The sequence below is a fragment of the Prenolepis imparis genome, unplaced genomic scaffold (assembly GCF_030444845.1).
Source record: "Prenolepis imparis isolate NDT839.2.m4 unplaced genomic scaffold, iyPreImpa1.0 SCAF_8, whole genome shotgun sequence".
Taxonomy (NCBI): Eukaryota; Metazoa; Arthropoda; class Insecta; order Hymenoptera; family Formicidae; genus Prenolepis; species Prenolepis imparis.
In genome coordinates this window covers 6,131,525-6,155,117 of record NW_028141166.1, presented here as the reverse complement: position 1 = coordinate 6,155,117, position 23,593 = coordinate 6,131,525, and the positions used below count along the sequence as shown (strand labels likewise).

The window sequence follows — 23,593 nt, the reverse complement described above, 5'->3', positions numbered from 1 at the left end:
GACATAGGATGAAATGATGAGATAATTTCATGCACGAAAATAATTAGGCGAAATTCTTTATATATATATAATATACATATATATATGTATATATATATATATATGTATATATATATATAAGTATAAGATACACTGGAAATTATACTCATTACGCATTCAAGGAGTTAAGTATAGATTAAGTCAGACATAGGACGAAATGATGAGATAATTTCATTGCACGAAAATAATTAGGCGAAATTCTTTATATCTATATAATATATATATATTAGGGTGGTCGTTAAATGGAAGATCATTTTGGATGGTCATAAATCAGCTCCAAATGTAGAAAAAATAATTCTCTAATTTTTTCAGATTTTTATTTTCAACTCTGAGTCTCCCTGTTTGCACGTGGATTTTTTCCATTTAAAAAAATACCAATTTAAGTAATTTTTAGATTAAAAATCAACAAACCTGATTTAAATAAGTTTCGCTGCCGTGAGGTATAGCATGAAATTGTATACGGAGTATTTCACTCGAGTTGTGTGTTATGTTATATTCTTATATCAATTTATTTATTTATTTATTTATATGTTATTTAAATATTATTTATATGATATTTTTTAATAATTTGAAAAAAATACTAATTTACTTCAGTTCTAGATGGAGTCAGCTGCAAAAGTAGTGAACAAAATTATTCAATTTTTCATAAAAGATAGTCAAAAATCGTATATAGGCTATTCCACACGAGTCGTGGGTGTTTTTTAATTCAGTTAATTATTTTTTATCCATTTTTCAAGCAATATAACGACGTATTTTATATTTTTTTGAATCTTCCTTGAACTTTAAATCGTCGTTATTTTCGACTATATAGGAAAAAGATGTGTAGGGAATTCCAGTGCTCAATGATTAAGCGCAAATTTTCGATAATTTTTTTTTTTTTTTTTGTTAAATTGATAACAGAAAAAAAAATTGATGACAGAAGCAGCTGCAGAACTGTGGTGGTAAGATATTAAGCTCTCATGTGAAATACCTAAAAGAAAAGCCCAATGTATCATCAGGACTACCAATACAAGAAAATAAGCTGTATTAAAAAAGAATACAAAACAAAATTATATCTTCAACAAAAAAAAATCAATGGAAAATAATAAATTAATCAATATATTGATTACTCCGTAAAATAATAATTTAAATTTTTTCACTCGATTTGTGTGTAGTATAACACACACAACTTGAGTGAAATACCTCATATACGATGTTTTACTATTTTTACGGCAATGAAACGTATTTCATAAAATGTCGCTATTTTAGACTAGAACTAACTTAAATAAATATTTTTTAAATGAAAAAGAAAATTACGTGCCAACAGGGAGACTCAGGGCTCAAAATAAAAATCTGAAAAAATTAGAGATTTTTTTTTTCACATTTAAAGCCGATTTACGACTATCCAACATTAAAATTCTGAAAAAACCCATGTAACGACCACCCTAATATATATATATAATATATATTATATCTATATAGTATATATTATATAGATACAAAGAACTTCGCCTAATTATTTTCGTGCAACGAAATTATCTCATCATTTCGATTTTTAAAGCATTTATGATAATCTGACTCTACAAAATCTTATCTCTACGAAAAAATTTCTGAACAAAAATTTATCAATTTCTAACCGACAACTAAATTGCAATAATAAAAATTGACCGAACACTTTGATAAAGAAGACCATCTTGATTTTTTTTCAAATGGAGCCATCATGTTTTTTTAATAGTAATATTGGGGATAGCAAAACAAATTTAATGAGCACACACAATATTATTTTAAATTATAATTAATAAATAATATTTAATTAATAATAAACGAAAATTTGCCGAGAATGTAAATCTTCGCTATCGAAGAAGTTTATTAGAAATGTAAATAGTAAACAGACTCGACAACTTAACTTTATGTTGTTTATAATGCATAGTTTAACTATTGACCAGTAAACTTATCAGTTTATAATGTGGCTGAGTACTTGATATAAATATGAATAGCTATTAATACGGAAAAGATAAATATGTTACTAGTGTTTAGCCAAATGGTCAAAACACGATCAAATTGATCAAGAGACACACGATAAATTGAAGTTTACTGATCATTTAATGGTTAATAGCTAAACTACATATTATAGACAACATAAAGTCAAATTGTTGAGTCTATTTACTATTTACATTTTTGAAGAGTGAACTTTATATAAATATAATAAAATTATTTTAAAGATATTAATAAAGTAGATGCTAATTTTATTATATATATATATATATATATATATATGTAACAAAATTAAGTATCTCCTTCGTGAGTTTCTTTAAATCGATTTTATAATAAACGGATATATGAAATATGATCATATGATATATATCGTATTTTACACGAAACTCGTGTTCCGTGAGACATCTCACTCAACCTTATTCACAGTAGAATAATTCTATAAATAAGATCGCCCCCTAAGCAACGTCGGCTCGCGATATATCACGTGTGCTCGCGGTCAGTGGGCTCTGATTAATAGCAACTGACATAGAGGGTGGATATGTCTTGCAGATGATATCACGCCCGCTGCCTTCCGAAGGGGTTGTCACGAAATGTCATCGATATCTCATTGGCACATGTACGCGTTACGCAACATAGTTACACTTGATGTATACAGCTGTAATCGATAATAATCTTGATTATCGGTTCGGTAGATTGTATATATGTGTGCAACATTGAATGATCGAGATTATTTCTATATCGCATATTCTTTCTCTTTCTCTCTCTTGTATTTTTCAAATAGCAAATAAGATTTAAATCTTTGTCTTAAATTTGATCTGAAGCATTTAAATCGAGAATTGATTTATTTATTGTACCAAAACTACGACTTATGGCAAAATTGTGCGGTAAGATATTATTTATAATTTTTTTCATAAAATAAAATCGCGCATATTAATTAATTTGTTATAAATACATTACATAAATCTTTGTTTTTGTTTTAAAAAAATGTGTATATAATGTGATATATATCTCTATGTCTATTTTAATATTATAAAACGTATTATAATGTCGAAATTAATTTATCTTCTAGCGCGTTCGAGTCGATATTTTTCATCGTAGAGCGAATTGATATGCACGATCGCCCATCAATCATATCGGAAGTGAGTAGGTACTCTTATCGATATTCTATCCATATGTGAAAACGTATTTACGTAACAATGCATGAAGTGCAACATTTGTTTATGTTCATTTATTACGCATCATCGACAAAGTAGAACACAAATGTTATGTTAATGCATCTATGTATCTGAAGCATTTAAATCGAAAATTGATTTATTCATTTTATTAAAACCACGATTTGCGGCAAAATTATGTGGGTAAGATATTATTCATAATTTTTTTCATAAAATAAAACTGCATACTAAATTAATTTATTATAAATATACATATTATATGATAGATTAATTGAGAAATATCGACTCTTTAGAAAAGCAGAAATATCATCGCGATATATGTTACATACAGTTACATGTTGTTTATCAAAAGTTGATTAACATTCAATTGTATTGTAATCATAATATTCAATAATAGTAATAATTTAAAGAGATTTAATAATATACAATAAAACAATCATGGCGAATTTTTCGATATTTGTGGCGATCGCGTTTCGAATAGAAATTGATTCTCGTATCACAACTTTATATAGCTTTAATTCGGTTATATAGTTTTAACTTTATGGATTCTTTTATTATTTTTTATTTATTTTCTAAGTTGTTGTACAATATTAATTTAAAATAATTACTAGATAATTTTAATGACATACAATAAAATGATTACTACAATAAGTGAACATTATCTCGAAGAAACTAACTAGCAATTCAATAGTTCTCCCCCCAAAAAACTGTTAAACGTTAAATGATATAGCGTATTATTCTGTTGTTACTTCCTGATGACATGAAATGAATTTTGTATATTATTACGTGTCAGAAAATAACAAGGAAACGCTGTTTTATATCCAAACACAATACTTCCTTCTTTATTGTCTCGTTCCTCAACGATCTTGTTTTTACACAATGATGTCGGAAATAATTTTGCGATATAAATGAGTAGATTTTCTGAGATGTTGTGACCGAATTGTAATTAAACGATTCGAAGAATCTACAATCTACAATCTTCAGCATGATAGAAATAATAACATCGTAAAGATCAGTTCTTTTATCTCTACTTTGTCGCAATCTTAAATCATTAAAAATTATTATTTTTTTATTTTTTTTTTATATTCCAAAACAATTTTTTCTTCCTCTTTACATTCCAAACAGCTCTCTACCAATATTTCGATTGCATATGTGTCGTTACTCGTTTATCAATTGCGGTACAAATCGGTTATGACTGCGTGCGTGTGCGGCGACATTATTAATTCGCTTTCCAATTAAAGTGTCACGTCGTTAAGAGAAATTTATACGTGCGCGAGTCAACGATGGATGAAAAAGGGCCCATTGATATTCGCCGCAATATTTTATACCGATCTCTACATTCCGCCTGCGAGCTCGATAAACAGCAATACCGTAACCGGAATGCGTATAATTGGAAAGAAAGAAAAATGAACACGTACATACAATAGAGAAGTTTTTGAGGAACACGTGCCGTCGAGATAGAATGAGAATCGAATTCACTGCGCAAGCGATTTTCGAAACATATGATAATAAATTCGAACCAGCAAGGCATTTCCAAGAAACAGAACAGGAATAATGATGCGAGCCGTGAAAAAAATAAAAAAGAAGAAATTTTTTCTATTAATAAGAAAGTTTTTATACATATTTATTTTGTATTAATTTATAATTAATATATTATATTAGTATATTATATTAGTATATTATATTAATTTAATTTTTTAATTTTATATTATTTATATAATTTTATATTAATGAGAAAATTTTATATATTGTAAACTTAAAAAATTTTCTCGAACCTGAATGAAGGGAAGCAGAGAGAAAGGAAAAGAGAGGAGAGTGTTTTCTTCTCCTCTCTCTCTCAATTTTGCGCGATTCGTTGACTATGCTTATAAATTGCAAGCGATATTTCGTAATTTCTGACAGAGACTCGTAAATATTCGCCGCTGTTGCCTCGCGATCGTTATTCACCATGGGAGTATTACATTACGGGCACTCGATCGCGGCTATTCCGATTACGGTCTCGCGATTGGAGCTATTGTCGTGCTGAATTATGAAAGCGATACGCAAAAAGGCCAAGCCCAGTGTAAAAAAAAAAAATATCATTCGACGCTAACAAGTCCGTCGCTCGATGTTTCATTTTACGTTTCGGTAAAATAAATAATTCGCGTTTTTTTTTTTTTCACGGTAATCGTTAGCGATTCCTATCATTAGGACGTCGATAAAGAATGACGCTCAAAATGGCCCTTAAAAATCCTTTTTTTGAGAGAAAAAAATGTTAAATCGAGTAAGATTCCATTGGAAAGATTTTTAAAAATAGAACATTATTTGTAAATAAATTGTTACGACATCTAATTTTCGAGATATCAAAGTTCCAGCTAAGTTGTCTAATTTATAAATAATAAACGTGTTTTTTTTTTTTAGTAAAATATAAAACATTGCAGTCATTGCTTGACTGCAATATATAACAATAATAATAAATAATAATAATAATAACATTTTTGTAATGTTATTATTTTTTATTATAGATGATACAAAGGGTCTTTTTAACTGACACATTTTTAATATTTAAAGTTGCTTTGGCTACCCGTTCATTGACAGAAGAAAGCTTTGATAAAAAAGTCAAATTAATGATCGATAATAATTAGAAGTATAATATTAAAGGATTTATAAAAAATTTAAATGGGTAAATTCATTAATTTGACAATTTAGAGAATAAAGAATGATGCTCAGAAAATCCGCTTTTTGAGCAGAATAAGAAAATATGAAAAAAATATCAGATTAAAGTTAATTTTACTCATTAAAGATATATATACATATATATACTTTTTCGAATACAAATATATATACTTTTTCAGAAACACTCTAAAATATAACAGGAAAAAATGTTCGATGCCCAGCAGCTGTTAGCTGTCACAGTGCAATGTGTCAAAAATATCAAGTTGAACCCTAGTATCCATATATCGATGGAAAAATTATATATTGGCAGAAGGGTTAAATAATCCGCGTGTTTTACTAATTTCCGCAACAATAAGAAGGCATGGTATGCTTGGTATGTAAACGATTTGAATGTCAGTTAGCGTTAATCAAACTTTCGAGAGGAATTCAAAGCGATCCCCTTTGCGAATGATAGCTCGCTTTGCGGAGAGTATTTTCAGCTTGCACGATTTTACGGCTCATTCGAAATGGGAGTTGACCCGGTTCACGTGTTCCAGCTCAGTAGCCAGTCCGGCGATGTACCACTGACGAGTTCGGGGGGAAGTTCTGCGATCCCGCAAGGGTTTGCCGCGATCCCGAAACGATTTCCGACCTCGATATTCCCCCGGTTCAATCTAACTTGGGTCCGGAATCGGGCGCGTTCCTTCGCAGATTCTTCAAGGCTGGGCGGAGGCAAATCCTAAATCGGATAACTCGCCGTCTAAGCTCGGACGGGGGATATCTCATGTGTATACGCGCCGCTAACGGAAATTGGATTACCCTGTGTGACGATATCATATTTCACGACGGCTTGTTTCGTAGGTAAACATTGACATTGATACATGGAGAATATGGGAATCGGTGGATACACGTTTAAGCCACGAGTCACTTAGTACCTCTTTGATTGAATATAGTTTCTTCACTTGTCTTTGACTTACTGGCTAAGTGTCGGAAATGGGGACTTTCCAGATTTCACATCAGTTTCACCTCATCATCGTATAACGAAAACACTCCAAGTTTAGTTTATTTAATCTCTCTTAATGCATATATAATTTTTCACCTTTCCATTAACGTATATGAATACTCAGGTATCAACTGCGTCTTTCTTGACATATTGCACTGTAACCATTTTTTTTATAGCAGCTAGGCATCGGATATTCTTTCTTCTATATTTTAGGAAGTTTCTGAATACAAGAGCCCCTTTTTGTATTTTGTTTCGAGCGGAGAAAATTTCCGACATATTTTTAAAATTGCTTTGGGTACTCGGGTACCCGTTCATCGACAGAAGGATTAATAAAATATAACTCGCGAAATATATATACATATTTATATGTACATGTGTATATATTCTCTTCTACTATTTGTTTAAAAAATGTCGCTATATAATATCCAAGAAACTAGAGACTCGAATTTATGTCTCGAACTTGTAAATCTCTTCCTGATAAATGGAATAAAATTTCCCAGTCTGTGTACTTTAAGTCACACTGAATACGGCGTAATTTATTCAGGCTAAATTTGAAGCAATTTCAACTACGATAAAGGAAAGTTAAACCCTGCCGTTTCCCGCGAAGAAATTAGAAAGAAAAGCGGAACTCTCCCAGCAAAACTTGCTGGTGACTTTACGGGAAAAGTTTTGTCCTCTCTCTTCCTCTCTCTAGTATACACACCGACTAAATAAAAATAAATGCTCGAGACGCATCAAAACGATAATTATAACATCTGCATCATAAACGATTCATGAGCAACGTTTTATATTTCCGCTACACGTCAACTTGCAAGTCGAGCCACTTGAGTCGAGAGGCAAAAGAAGCTACATTTAAACGACGTAAAAAGTTTCGCGGTTTTCAGACGGAAAGATTCATTCGCAATTTGTTTTATATCTTCAGCAAAACAACTTCTTCAATGACCAGCTAATAAGCTGGAGAATTTAATTGAAAGCATTTACAAATTATTGAGACTACCAAAGCCATTTAAATGCAGCCTCTTTCGTAAGACAGCTTGATACAAATAGGAGGGTATATTTTTATTGCACGAGACAGTTTCTTCCATCGATACTAGTGCTAAAATAAATCTAAGATTATCAATGAAAATCCTTTTTCACTACTTCGAAAACTTTGTTCCTGATACGAAATACAAAAATTATTTCTTTTTATTTTTCTATTATAAATTATATAAATTTTATATATATATAAATTATATAAAATTATATAAAACAAATATTCTGTTGTGAATTATATAAATTATATTCTATTATATATTATATAAATTATATAGATAAAATAGATAAAAAAAAACACTCTTGATACACCGTAAAAATTATTCTGCTAGCACAAAATAGTATAATACATTTTCTTTAAAAGAATATAAAAAGCGATTTATTATCCTTGCACTTTCAGCTTTCATATCGAACTGTCTGCGAACTATTTTTTCTGAATGATAGTACTGACGATTTACAAACGAAAACACGCGACCGCGCGGCGGTTTCGCGTGCCTCACGTGAATGAACGTACATCATAGCACGTCATAGCGAGTTGTAGCGCATAGTAGCCACAGCTGATTCCCCGCGTGCGCGGCCACTCATTCAATAATCGAGCGTGCGCGCGCGCGCACGAGCTCGACATTCGTAAAATAGATTCCTTATATGTGATGATAGAAATATATATATACATATATATGCATATCCTGCTTATATATTATGTATCTATGTAAGAAAAGCGAGAACGCGTCCCGGGAGGCACATTTACGAGCCGGATAACATTTTACACCGAGCCGAACGGTGAACGTCGAAGTGCGATACTTTATCGGAAAATCCGTTACCTAAAATAAAAGCACTCCGAGGCTTTGCGACGCGTAGCCTTCGGTCGCTATAGCGAGAGATCGAAATACGAGGCGAACGACGACGTGGTCCTCCGTAAAAATAGTGCCGCCGATTCGCCAATAAATCCTAGGGAACAGATACTGTAAAAAGCGAAAAGACATTTCTTACAGGAACTCTCATTAGGACTGTGGAAAAATTTAATATATGTATGCAGCTGCATTAAATCCTATTAAATATTATATAAATTATATCCTATTAAATCCTATTAAAATCCTATTAAATCGTCAATATATTTGAGACATACATTATAACGCATTCTGTAAAAAAAAAAAAAAAACTTCCGTATTTCTGTCAAAAATGCCGCTCATTGTCAGTTAACGTGCACACGTCCGATTTGATATACGTGTCTCGTATATTTTCCGCTACAATGACACTTGCCAAAGTTACAACGTAGGCGCGAAGGATCGAACCGCGGAGAGAATCAGAGACGACGTTCTCGTCTATGCGGGAAAAGCTTTTCGGAAATCCTGATTTATCGCGCCTTCTCGATCACTATCGGTATCACTCTCGGTATCCTTGAGGGAGGCACAGGGTGCTGCATAATGACGTCGACGAATAATAACGTCACTGCGGGATTCGGTTCACGTTTCCTCCAAGTTTTATGTATTGCGCTAACAGAGAGAAAGATGGAATGGGCTAAAAGCTTTGAGACCCGTCCAAAAGTCGGATCAGGACACATCATTTATAAGATTCTGAAGCAGAAACGAACGCGAGAAACGATTATTACTATGTACACGCTTTGAACTGTAATATAGGAATTTAATAATATAATCAATGAAGTCAATTTAATTGTCATATATATAGAATACGCGCTAAATCAAAATTAATAAATTATTGATTAAATGAAGCCTTACAAAATTTAAATTAACAGATGAAATTTGCTTAAAGCCATATAATAAAAATAATTATAAAATTATCTTCTATTAAAAAGATAAATATAAAAAAAATTAATGGGTGATTAAAAATTTGATGAAAGAGATTCGTATTGATAGTAATTAGAATGATAAAAGATAACGTCAAAATACGGATTTGAAATAAAATGCATCGATAATATTTATTTATTACAATGATGTCAAAACTTGATTTTATTATCGACTTCATCAAGGCTGACGATATACTTCTTTACTTACTTTACTTTATTTTACATATATCAATGCATAATACTTAATTATCGAAAATAATTAATATAATAATTAATAAATTGATAAATCGATAATATAATCAATAAATTGTTATATATGTTATATAAATCGTATAGAAAAGAACAAAAAACATATGGGATAATTTATTCATTCAAATATGAATTTATATGGTTTAGTCTTTTATAGGTTTGTCTCTTGATATTTCCTTCATCAAAAATGTAAGATTATAGAAATAAAATATCACACAAGTTGCTCTGTTAATTTCAATATATGTATAGCTCGAAGTATAATATTTAAGCTGTATTATTCTAAATATAATTCAGGGTTATATCGATGCAAATTATGAACATTACTGATTATGAACCAAAGAACTGCTTTTCACATTAACATTTATGCGTGTGTGCGTCCACTTATTATACTATTTTTAAATGCACCGTTTAATGTACCATTTTATATTCTGTTCATTTTGCTATCGGATGCGCAGACGGTTTTTTATAAAAAAAAATAAATTAAAATGTTTTGCCTAGTAGTTCAGTAAAAAAACATACAATGTTTCTTATTAAGAAAAACTTAAAATGCATACAATGTATAAATAGTAAATCTGCTTATCAGTAACATACAATTCAATTTAAAAAATAACCAAATATGCCCCTATTATACCACGCGAAAAAAACTCATCTATATTTCCGGAATCACTAATTATAAATTTTTTGAAATTGTATGTATGTACATGTGCTGATTTGGAGTTGAGAAGGTAAAAAAATATTCTCTACTATTATTATCTATATTAATAAGACCTGTTTTTAACTCACTGCATTTTTTATTATTTAAAAATACGAGCTTAATTTTATATTATTATAAATAATTATGTTACATATAAAAACATAATAATTATTAATTTAATTGCTTCAACGTAAAACGCATGAAACTGTTTCTATCACTTCCACACAAAAACAAATGAACTTTACACACTTTGTATAGAACAGTGCAATAATTTACGCGTTTGAACCGAAACTTTTAGAAATAAAGTATAATTTGAAAACATTATATAATGATAATCTGTAATTGCAATATATTCTCAATATATATGTAATTATATAAATTATATATATACATGAGATAAAATATATATTTCTCCAAATCTTCTCGATAAAATATAAACAGAATACTGTTTTTTTAATTGAAAACCTGATGCAATAAATATGTATGTATTGTTATGTCTTCGTTGTCATTTAAATTATTATCTCGTTTTTAAAAATTTACAGAACATTCTCCAAAGTTCACCACATATGTCGAGAAAGCGGAAATATACGATTTCTTAAAACTATGGTTAGTAATGGAGACTCCTCTCTTTCTCTCTCTCTCTCTCTTTTACTGCTTCAGATAAATAATAAAATAGCACTTTGAAGATACATTACAAAGAGACTGCTATGTTCACTAGTCAGCTAATTTTAAAGCAAAAGAGCCAGATCAAAAATACAACTTGTCAAATACAACACGATATTCTTATAACACATAAGTGCATAGTATATTTCAATCGAATAGTGGTATAAATATATATGGAATATTAGTTACCATAGCTAAATTTTAGGTATCTTTATATTACATCTGAAATTTTGTTACGTTGCCAAATTTTAACTATGTAATTTTAACTAATATTTTTAAGCTATAATTTAATAGGGAATTCCCTGTTAAATCTAGTTGAAAATATTAGTTAGCATAGCTAAAATTTAGACATGGTAACTAAATTGCAAATGTAATATAAGGACACCTAAAATTTAGCTGTGGTAATTAATAGTTTTTTCCGTGTTGAAAAGTATTTTTAGCTGTATATTTCAATTTAATATATTGGAAACAATTTTCTATCATCATATAAAAAAAAAAAAACGAAAATTGTAATAAAATGCATCGAAAAAAGATAATAGAAAATCTCATGAAAATTATTGACATTATTCCATTTATGCAAAAGATCACTTTTAACGTTATATTGGACGGATTTTAATATTTCGCTCAATCGGAGAAATATTCTCTCATAAATTACGCGTTATTTAATTAATTAAATATGAATTTTTAATTATTGAGTCACTTTTCCTTAGAGTTTATATACATATTCTCTACATATGTATATATTTTCTTATTTCAAACAACGTACTTTTACATCCCAACCGCTGGATTAAGAAACAATAGAAATTCTCTATAATCGAAGAAAAGACTCTATTAATAGCAATACTTGGAAAATAAAGATTGAAGAGTGAAAACGTATGAGAAAATAATCATGCACTATCATATGATTTTGCGACTAGGTCAGAGATTCATATATCTTTATCTATTGTCAGAAAAAATAAGGAGAACTAACACCTATATTTAATGCTCTCTGAAAATATATAAGTTATTATTTATTAAAATTTATTTTTTAATTATATTTATTTATTAAAATTTTATAATTAAAATTTTATAAATTTATAAATAATTTTTTTTATAATTAAATATTATATTAAGTGCTTCTCATTCTGTACAGTCTCTCATTATATCGCGAGACAACTATTTATTGTACATATCGCTGATCTATAAATTGCTAGGATAAATTTGTAAGAGCAAGTGTCTTATTTAGATTGCAGTAAATGTCACAGAACACTCAATGAAATGTGTTCAAGCGCGGAGGAAAGATCAAGGCAATGAAGGAAGACAACATATACGATAGTCAGACGACAGAATCGTATTGATTTTTCGATCAGTCGAGTATCACGTGTGAATGAGACCTCGTTGCACTTGCGCATAAAACCACGCGGCAAAGCAAAACCACTCGTAAATCGCACTCAGTTTCGCACAAAACATATGATTTATCTGTCACTTTCAAGTTTAACTTTCAAGAGTTCACGTTAAAAAGTTAAAGAAAGAGAAGAGATCCAAATAGTTTTTTTTTTTTTAAGTAAACAATTTATATAAGAAGAGAATATAGAGAAATTATCGAAAAACTATTCTGGTGTGCAAGTCTGTGAAGTGAAATAAAGAAGAATGCTTTAAATGCGATCACGTGAGAAAAAATTTTTGTGATTTACAAGTTTGTTTTTCTCTTTCGGCACACGATATTATTTTATTTAAAAAAAAGCTAAATCTGTGTGTGTGAATTTATCGAGAAAATTATCATTAATAGTGAATGCTCGGATAATAGTTGTTTATATAACAAACATAATTATTTAATATATATAAAAACTATACTCTATACAATTCAAGATTGTCTTTTTTTTGCAACATTTACGCAAGTATTTTAAAATATTTAAAGTTGTGTCTTCAACTAAAGACTATAAGTTACCAATATAGTTTTAGATAAAGATATAAAATGAATATACAAACATAAATCTATAATTATTCTCTCTCTTTTCTTCTCTTTCTTTTTTTCTTCTTTATGCATATAATTTTATAAAAATTATGATCAATAAGAAGAAAATATTGATATAATTATAGGAAGCGATCAGTGAATCATTTAACTTTCGGTTTTTTATAAACAAGATACGAGAGATCATAAGAGCGTTCGAGGTCGACTTTTTTAACCAAAACCAGTTCACATGTTGCTGTAAAAAAACACGTGCATAAATCTGAGCTTGAATTGCTCTGCATTCTTCAGTCACTCAAGATGACAAAATAAACATTAATTCATCTTTCAAAATCAAATTCTATTGATTTCTAATGTAATCCTGCAGACACGTATAATATAATAGTTTATAATAATTTACAAAATTTTAGTAAAATTTAATTAAATACTCTCTCTCTCTCTCTCTCTCTCTCTCTCTCTCTCTCTTTCTCTTTCTCTCCGTCTTACTTTATATTTTCTTGTGATAAGATTCTCTTTTATTGTAATTATAACAATATTAGAGAATATAATAATATATAATATATTAGACAATATAAGACTCCCCTTTATTAAAATAATTACAAAAATGATTTTATTTTATAAGTAAATAAATAAATCGAAGAAATAAAACAAAAAAATTATTTAATAAATAAGTGTAACATTGCAAAATTATTCTCTCGAACAGGACGAAAAATTAATGCAGTTATTATGGTTCTTGTTTTATAATGTTTTCGAAGATGTAGAATTAAAATTGCAGGATGAAAATTCGAATCGAAAAAAATTAATCTATTAATAGAATATAGACTTAAAATTAAAAGAATTTAAAATAAAATTATTATATATTATTTTGATATTATAAAAAAATTGTTTAAATAAAATTATTATATAATATATCAATATTATAAGAGATGTGAATATGCTTGGAAATAGTATAGAAATGATCTCAATATAATGCACGTTTATCGATACTGACAGATTCTTTGACTATTCCGAAATATTTTTAAATCCGAAATGTGAAAAATGAATGTCCGATTATGAATACGCAAAAAAAAATACATCTTTTAAGCCCATAAAATACATTCGAACCGATACATCATCCGCTATATATTACACAACGTTTGTTATACTACTTCTTCTGAAAGATAAAAATGTCCTTCGAACATCTCCACGATGCCCTCTGGTAGAAACTCTATTATTGTCTGACGCACAGAGTTGTGATATCCCTTGCGCAGAACTCGCTTTATTCCCCCACATTTCGCCTAAACGAATGTAAAACGATCGCGCTTCGATCAGAGAACGAATAGTAGAGACGGGTTTGACAGAGCACAAAAGGGGACAATCATCGATGATGGTATGACGAAAGGAAACTCCTCCTGAGCTCATCCTTCCCACTTTAGACGTTGCTCGCGAAACATGCATCTCACCATTTTAAATGCGACCGTGTGATCTCTTCGCAGAAGAATGAAGGCACTACGCGTTCAAACATCGACATCCAACTACTAATGAGGCCTCCAACATCATCCAAGGGAACGAGATGCGGCCGATGCCGGGAATAATGAAACTGTCCACGATCATCAACAGTAGTAGCAGCAGCAGCAACAGCAGCAGCCCCAACAACAGTAGTTCATCAGCGAACGTTACCGATCTCTCTGCTGTTTTCCCTGAGCCCTGTGACAACCTCACCGACTTCGACGGCCACGACAGCCTCGTTGGACAATCGGGTGACTACCTGTCATCCGAAAATGTCACGTGTCTGAAGCACGCACCTAGACTGACCAGAGCGATATACCATCAGGTCATCGTGTTGGCTGTCATATCTGTCCTAAGTCTGGTCTGCAATGCTGCGACGATATACTCGATCACGAAGAATCGTCGAAGGCAGCGGGGCTGCTCGGCCATCTACACCCTCATTCTTCATCTGTCGGTGGCCGATTTGTTGGTCACCATCTTCTGCCTGGTCGGCGACGCGATCTGGAGTTACAACGTCGCGTGGTTGTGGGGCAACGTCGCGTGCAAGATCTTCAAGTTCCTACAGATGTTCAGCCTGTACTTGAGCACCTTCGTCCTCGTCCTGATCGGCGTCGATCGATTTGTCGCGGTGCGATATCCGATGAAGGGTCTCAATACGTCGCAGAAGTGCTCGCGATTCGTGCTACTCGCTTGGGCATTGTCCTTTGTCCTAGCTACTCCGCAGGTAAGATGCATATATTCTTATATTCCCTTATAAGTAAGAGATGGTATCAAGTTCGATATATACTTAAACATCCGAGTTGAATAATAATAATCCAATATAATCCAATAGTCCAATAGTCCAATAATCAACTTGATTTTCTAGGATTCGAATAATATTTCATATATTGTACTCTTTCGAAATAATCGAATCTATGTAGAATAACTAAATTCGAATTTTTTAGATTGAAATACCTGCTAGAAATCATAAAGAATCGAATCTTTTAGAAGTAGTGTTCGAACTCTAAGATAAAAAATCTTTTTATGATATTTGCTACACACAGAGAGATATATATACAATGTAAAATTTCTCATAAGTACTCATAAAAGATTCGATCATACTTGATCCTGGTTCGAATGTATTTGGAAATACTATTCTTGTTTTTCGAGGTACTTATAGAGATTTTGAAGCTATACAAACAAAATCGAACTTATTTATAAGATACTTATTATTAATCCCATCGCTATACTTATCTTGTACAAGATATGTAGATTCTATGAGCTCTATGAGATATTGATCATATATATGTGTATTTTTCGCATATACAATTAGATGTTTAATTTTGTCAATTCTATTCATTATATTTATATCTCACGCACAAATTTTATAGTCTTACACAATTATTGCTACATGAATTTTATATTTTATGCTTTAAATATATATTTTTGTTTTTTACTCTGGAAAAAATATAAAAATTAATTATATTGAAACGGTATAAACTTTTTAAACGTTTTACCTCAGGACCTAATGGGAAGAATTACTGCGAAAAAGTAGTCGAATTGCAAATTAGATATTTTTTTATAAACTTTTATTTTATATTTTTCAAAATGATCTATCATTATCCCTCGTTATTTTACGATAAATTCATTGATTCTAAGTAACAAGCGCACGTCATTTCGATATTAAACGTCATTTGAACATCAGATGACGTTGTTTTGACAGAAAATAACATACATTTGTTATCTAGAATCGCACGTTTTGAAAACATTCATAAAATGCATATAATATACGTATAATGCGATTTGATCTTTCACCTTTAAATTCATAAAATTATATCTTATGTAGTCAAATTATACTTTATTATCTCAAATTACACGTAAAGTAAAAAAAATAGTTATACTTTAATTCAACAGTGATGATTGCTTTTTAAAACTCATTAAGAGCGCTCTTGAAAACGCATGCTCAATTATTGCAATCATTGTTTTTGCATGAATATCAACTTATTATCCGACAGTCATTTATAACAGGAAATTATATTGCCGCGATGCCGTCTCGAACAAATAGTTTAACTGGAATATTATAAATACGTATCGTAAATGTCGCCAGAATTTGATCGATTGAAATTTAAAAAAAAGTCAAATAATAAATCAGTATTAGTATCAATAAATCAGATTTGCATAGAACTAGATAAAAGTATCTTTTGTCGAATAAGTTTGTGAAGAAAACTTCCTCGATGGCTTTTTAAAATTTATACTTAATGGGCAAAAATAAAGTTACATGAAATTGATGACAATTTAATCGCTACTGAACCTGAGCTATAATCATTGAAGATTCCAGAACCGATAATTAGCTTAGATTAAATATCAAAGATCACACAAACGTTGATGTAGCAAACAAGTTTTTGCTTGAAATTGTGACTCAATTAATCTTATTATTATTATTTCGGAAAGAAGAATTGATTTAACGCGCTGCGATATAATTTGGGGAATTGATATTTGTATTATATATAATTGACGTGTAATATCATTTACTTTGAATAAAATATCTAAAATTTTTTTGCTTGCAACTTTTAAAAATATAAATTTGCTTTCGATCAATATAATTTCTGTAATTTTATTACACACAAAAGATGTATTTCGTATTTTCGTAATTTCATTAATTTCAATTGCGTATAAACCTTGATCACCAATAAAAAAATATATTAAAGTTTTATCTTTTCTCACATTATATAATTATAGTATCATAAAATATGTATATCCTTTTCAATATCGCATAATATTACATTATTAATAATGATAAGCGTAACTTTATTTTAATCAGGAATTTAATCTTCATCATCTGTCGGAAAATTTCTCAGTTATAATTATATTGGAAGTTACACTACAGCCTTCTTATATGTACAACTGCATATAAAATGCTGCATAAGTAAATATTTGCATATTGAATAAATAATAGGTTTTCTAAGAAATGATAATAATAAGTTGTCAGAAATAACGAAGAGAAAGAGAGAAAGAGAAACAAAAGTAAATTTCTATTTTGCCATAAAAATAAAAATTTGATAACAACAATCTCGTTCTCTTTATCAAAATCGCGAAAACTCTTGAACTATTCTAATGTTCCGAGTTTACATCAAGTGTCCGAGAAAAAAAAAGCGTAAATTACGTTTTGTGATACTATAAATATAAAAACAATATATAATTTATAATGTATACATCCCTTGACATGTAAAGATAAGATAATACGACAAGTATTATGCAACATATATTCTGTCTCACGTGCATCGTATGCATCATTAGTATGCAAAACATAGTCTTGTATATTCATATGATATCCCTCGGAATATGTATACAGAGCGCGTCTCCCAGAAAAAAGATTAATACTGCGCGATATGATAATATCAGCAATTAAGAGAAAACAATTCTATACGGATGTATGTCTAATATTGCGTAATTTGACAATTTATGAGATTTAAATAAAATTATATAGATATAATACAGTATTATAATGTATTAAAAAAGTAATGTAGAAATAAGTATACAATTATTTGTAAATCGTATACTTTTATCAATTAATATTTTAAATAATAATATAAAAGATATCTTTTTAAAACATATTGAACATATTTTTAAAACAGTGCGTGTATATAAATATATTTTTTATAATTTTATTTTTAACCAATAGCTCATATAGCTCATTTGCAAAACACATTCATAAATACTTTTTTGTTAATAGTATTGATAATCTTGCATATAAGAAAAATTATGTGCTTGATATATTAATAACCATTAGTAATTAAATAATGCTGCACTTACAACTATCTTGATAATTCAATGATATATCTAAATTTAAATAGATTTGTAACAATAATTTTAAATATAAAATTCAGTTTTATTTTTATTTTGATATATTTTATGTAATAAGAATATAGCGGCAAAAAAACAGATAGATAGTTACACAAATAATATTCTTCACGTACAAAATTCTTTCTTCAGCATATATATATATTAAATACAAGAAAATTCTTACAAAAAAGAAAATCGAAGCAAAAATTTACTCTCCAAAATCAGTACTTAAAATTAAAATTTAAAAGTTAATATATTTTATTATTAACTTAATAAATTTTAATTTAATTTTTATTTAAATAATTTGTATTGCATATATATATATATATATATATATATAAATTTTATATATTATTATTTAACTTTATTAAATATAAATTTAAATATAATATAATTTATAATAAAATTTAATAAACTTAGTATTAATTTTATTAAATTAATATTAAATTTATTAATTTTTTTTATTATAAGTTATTTATTATTATTTAATTTTATTTTGTTATGAAATTTAGAAACCCCGATAGAAGACGCGATATTTCTAAGACATATTCACATGATTAATACGATAATTTTTCACGATCTCGTCACTTAAGGAGAAACAGGTTTGAGTGACTTTGCTCAGCCGCGATGGTCTCATTGTCAGTCACATTCCGGTTTAATCTGGTCAATTTGTCATCATCCAAATTATGCTTCGTCCTAGACGTGATCGCTTTACTGCCGGCGCGACTATCAAGGCCTCGGCACCTGCATCGTTTCCTCCTTCTCCTCCGTTGTCTCCTTCTACACGTCCTTGGCCTGCATCCTCGTGACCTTCGACGTCGTGCGCGTCTCTTCCCGCATCTGCAGGTGGCCCTCCGAGCCCTGCGATCTCTCGATCGTTGAACTCCTCGCTGACAGTACAAGTCTAGCAAACCGATCTCCTGTATAGCCACCTCCTGTCGCGCGGTCTCGTTATCGATCGGCAGACTATAGTGATTACCGGTTTTCTTCAAGATACCGCAAGTGACACCGCGTTTTAAAACACTCTGCATCTGCGAGAGCCCACAAGTATCCTCTCGTGAATATATAATTATTTCTTTAACCTGGATCTTTTATTTATTAAGCGAAAGTTCTTTTTGAATCTTGCATGAATATTTTTGATAAATTTGTGAATTAATCAATTTTGTAATTTTAATTGTTGTTAATCGTGGAAAAAATTTATATATATATATGCTTATATATTAAAGATTCTGAGTACATATTTATGAAAAATATTAAAATAAATAAAAGAAGAGAAAAAAGAGAGAACAAGAGAGAGAGAGAGAGCCTTGTAAGCAGTTAATTTTTGTTATAATATGCCGTGATCTATTTTTTCTATCTATAAATACAATGAAAATTACAGATAGAGCTAAATTATTTATAAATAATGATTTAAAAAATATGTATTAACTGAGATAACAATAATGAGCAGTGACGTATTTAGCATTTTATTTTAAGAGGGAGGAGGGGGACTGAAGCTTTGGGAGAGTGTTATATTAAACAAAATTCATTAATATTAAGCGATTGACTGTTTTATATGCTTAATAAAACAATTCTCTATAAGTGCGAAAATGCTGATAATTTAATCGATTATATTTCGAATTTCGTAAACGGGGGATTATAAATGTTGCATATCTAAATCACGAGTAGTGTCACAGTCGAAACTGAACTTGGGAAATGTATATGGCAAATTTTCTTTTTATATAATTTCTGAAGTAATAAATTACTTATATAATTTATAATTAAGTATCGTTAGAGTTTTCACTTTTATGGCAAAGTTACATCAGTTTAGATAGATGTTTAGATAAATGTGTAGATATTCGTTTAGATAAATATATAAATAAAAAAAATCGCAAAACACATTTTAAAAGTCAATTCGTAATCGATCGAGCATAGCAAACAATAGTATATGCTAAAAAAACTCATTCATTTCATACCTCGAAAAAAAACACGTGATCTCGCTTATGACCATAAATTAGTAATAGCTGCAGAATACTGAATAATTTAGAATTTTAGCACATAAAATACACATATATAGACATAAAAATATCTGACTGTTATTTATATCTGCTAATTCATCTCTTTTGCTTGTAATAATTAAGTCATTAAAGGACTAGTGATACACACACGTCATATTAAAAATAAAGCTGAATAAATAATAGATAAATAAACATACGCATAATTTATTTGCAAAGAAGTCGCGCCTCTAGTTTTAAAGATGAGATCACGTAATATGATATACTATATTTTGTTTTGTTCTTAACGATTAAACATATTGAAAGAATGAAAAATATTAATGTCAACCTGACGTCGCGCGACAGCATACGGAATGTTGTAAACGGATGTTATATAATGAAGAATTTCTCGCGACGAAGATCCCTTGATTTCACAAAGATTCTTAATTGCAGAGATCACCAAACCGAGAATCTTCGTGGTCAGATGCACCATGATGATTTCAATGAAATTCTAATATGAATTAATAAAATCTGTCAGAAAATAGATTTAAGAAAAAATTTATATTATATATATTATATTATTTATATTATTTATATTTATTATATATAATATATAAATTTATTATATATAAAATATATATTATATATATTTATATTATATTTTAGTATATAAATAATTTTATCCTAAAACGTTCATATTTTAAGTCTCTTTTTCAAATTTACCGATATTTTAATGAGAAGACGCGAACTAAATCATGTCTAGGAAAAAATAATTTTCGATTATTTTCCCTATGAGAAATATCACAAACATTAGCACGTGACAGAGAGGCAAGATAATTTTATTCATTATGCTTTTCAATTTTCAAAAAATCGTGTTGGCACATAATTAACTTAATTCAATTCAATTCATTATTAATGTCTCTTTTAAAATACACGTTTTTCGTTTATTTACTATATTTTGCCTGTTTTCTCAATTTGTATACTAAGAGAATTTCTCTTAGAATTTACCCTGAAAATCATGGTAATCGTGGGACAATCTAGTATAAAAAAAAAAAATTTTGTGAGAATTTTTCTAATTTTATTACAATAAAAATAATATCTATCACAATAAAATATAAAACATGTTTGATTAATTTTTTATTAAACTGCATAGTAAAATTAATCAAACATGTTTTATATTTTATTGTGATCGATATTATTATTTTTATTGTGATAAATATTAATCAGAAAAATTCCATACCATATATTGTTCCACGATTACCTTGATTTTCAGGGTAAATTCTAAGAGAAAATTCTCTAGTGTACAAATTAAGAAAACAGACAAAATATAATAAATAAACGAAAAATATGGTAAATGATACACATTAGCATATATACGTATAAAAATACAAGTGACAGATAAACTGTCAGACGCGACAAGTAGACGTTGCAAGCCAATTGAGTTCTAGGGAAGAGAGACCGATTGTATAAATAAGCCCGAGACTCGCGATTTAACGAGGTGTCAGGTGCACCGACCGCGAAGAACGGCGGATGCAGACTCCGAGATCAGTTTGTATATGGTTTCTCGAGGTCACCCTTAGATCGGAGGAAGAGAAAAATGAGAGCTCGCGGAGCCATCGCTAAATCAGAGAATAATACTGTCGCCGCGACAGGGAGAAAGAGACGCGTCTTGATGATGGAAATTGATGGTAAAACGTGTATATCTTGACAAGCCCGAGACATGGCCTGTTTAATCAATGCATCTCTCTTGTTTCGCGAGATTCTTTTCACCGGAATCTTTATACACTCTACCTTCAGCAGCAGCGCTCCTTATCTCTCAATTTCTCTCCCTCATTCTGATAATGTGTTTTAATCTTCACCGAAGAGACACGATGAATGTGGGACTTTGGGACTGATCACTGATCCATTAACGCTGTCACATCATCTTCGGTCGGAAAGTCGAAACAATGAACAAATGTCAATGCAATTTACAAATGAATGTGTCCAAAGTGATATTAGCTCCGTTTCATATTATATATATATACATATAGGGTGCTTTCCAATTAGTGATACAAGTTGACACAAGCTGACACAAGTATCATTCTATCTTTTATTATTCCTGAATGTTGAAAAAAGACAGAATGACGCTTGTGTCGACTTGTGTCAATTTGTGTCACTAATTGGAAAGCACCCATTGTAGATAGATAGATAGATACAATAGACACAGTGCCACGCAATTGATTATCGAACAGAGAATTTTTAAAGTCCAAAAAATGTTTCTCAAAAATTTTATAGCCAATAGTGTGACATTGTGTTTATGTCTGTTTCTACATTATTATCTAATTTTCACCTATTTTATTTTCACAAATTAAAGTTTAAGCATTTGTATTATGTGAGTTCCGTAATCTCTTTAAATCCCTTTAAATCCAGAAATACAGTATTTAATATCGGCTAACTATATACATATGTTATACGCGATTTATCCCATAGACTCATCATAACACACTTAACTCATCATATCGATATTTGTATTCATACATTGGCTTTATTAACAGGTCGCGATATTTCATGTTGCACAAGGACCATTTATCGAGGAATTTCCACAATGTGTGACCCATGGCTTTTACACCGAGCCCTGGCAGGAACAGTTGTATGCCACTTTCAGCCTGTTCTTCATGTTCCTCCTACCATTGGCGATTTTAATTACCACATATGTATCTACGGTAATTACTATCTCCCGTAAGTATTTTTGCATTACATACATGTAAAATTGTCCTCTCGATGAGTGATTGTTATTCATATTGTAACTTTTCGATATAATTCGTATTTTAATAGCTGAATCTGAAGTTAAACTCTCGGAAAAAAAATCAACTTGAATTTAAATAGACAAGAAAATTTTATCTCTTACAGGCTATTGTGTAAAATACATGTAAACGATATTTTTTTAATTTAATTATAATAAATTCGCAATAAAGTAAAAAAATGAATATAAAAATATGTTATTAGTATCGATAATTGAACGAAGAGTACAATAATTTTTTCTCAATAAATAAATAAAATAAAAATATTAATATAATAATATAAGAATAATAATATATTTTGTAGAGAGAGAAAGGGAG

General features: G+C 29.7%; 3 protein-coding genes across 7 annotated transcripts in view; 1 reads left to right on the top strand and 2 right to left on the bottom strand.

The window, feature by feature from the left end:
• LOC145939405 (uncharacterized) overlaps positions 1-23,593 on the bottom strand; it is a 263,176-nt gene that overhangs the window by 233,833 nt on the left and 5,750 nt on the right. The gene's annotated exons all lie outside the window — the stretch shown is intronic.
• LOC145939422 (gonadotropin-releasing hormone receptor) overlaps positions 1-23,593 on the top strand; it is a 226,649-nt gene that overhangs the window by 200,536 nt on the left and 2,520 nt on the right. For 2 of the 5 annotated variants that reach the window (XM_083043718.1, XM_083043719.1), the window contains exons 2-3: positions 14,688-15,424; positions 23,030-23,213. In XM_083043718.1, coding sequence (XP_082899844.1) covers positions 14,765-15,424; positions 23,030-23,213 — 844 coding nt within the window. In that variant the 5' untranslated portion in view covers positions 14,688-14,764. Of the gene's footprint in view, positions 1-6,248; positions 6,681-12,405; positions 12,913-14,158; positions 14,582-14,687; positions 15,425-23,029; positions 23,214-23,593 lie in introns of those variants that run through there. The other 3 variants (XM_083043721.1, XM_083043722.1, XM_083043720.1) reach the window with 3 other exon arrangements.
• Positions 18,964-20,988, bottom strand: LOC145939423 (uncharacterized). The gene is made up of 2 exons (XM_083043725.1): positions 20,845-20,988; positions 18,964-19,553 (listed from the first exon to the last, which is right to left on the bottom strand). Exons 1-2 carry the CDS (start codon positions 20,986-20,988, stop codon positions 19,107-19,109), a joined length of 591 nt encoding a protein of 196 aa, XP_082899851.1. The 3' UTR covers positions 18,964-19,106.

Bases quoted from the DNA above. Each gene is read 5' to 3' on its own strand.
- LOC145939423 (XM_083043725.1), bottom strand. From the start codon at position 20,988: ATGGTGCATCTGACCACGAAGATTCTCGGTTTGGTGATCTCTGCAATT. The intron at 19,554-20,844 runs GTTGACATTAAT...GGGCTCTCGCAG, and splicing joins ATGCTGTCGCGCGACGTCAG to ATGCAGAGTGTTTTAAAACG.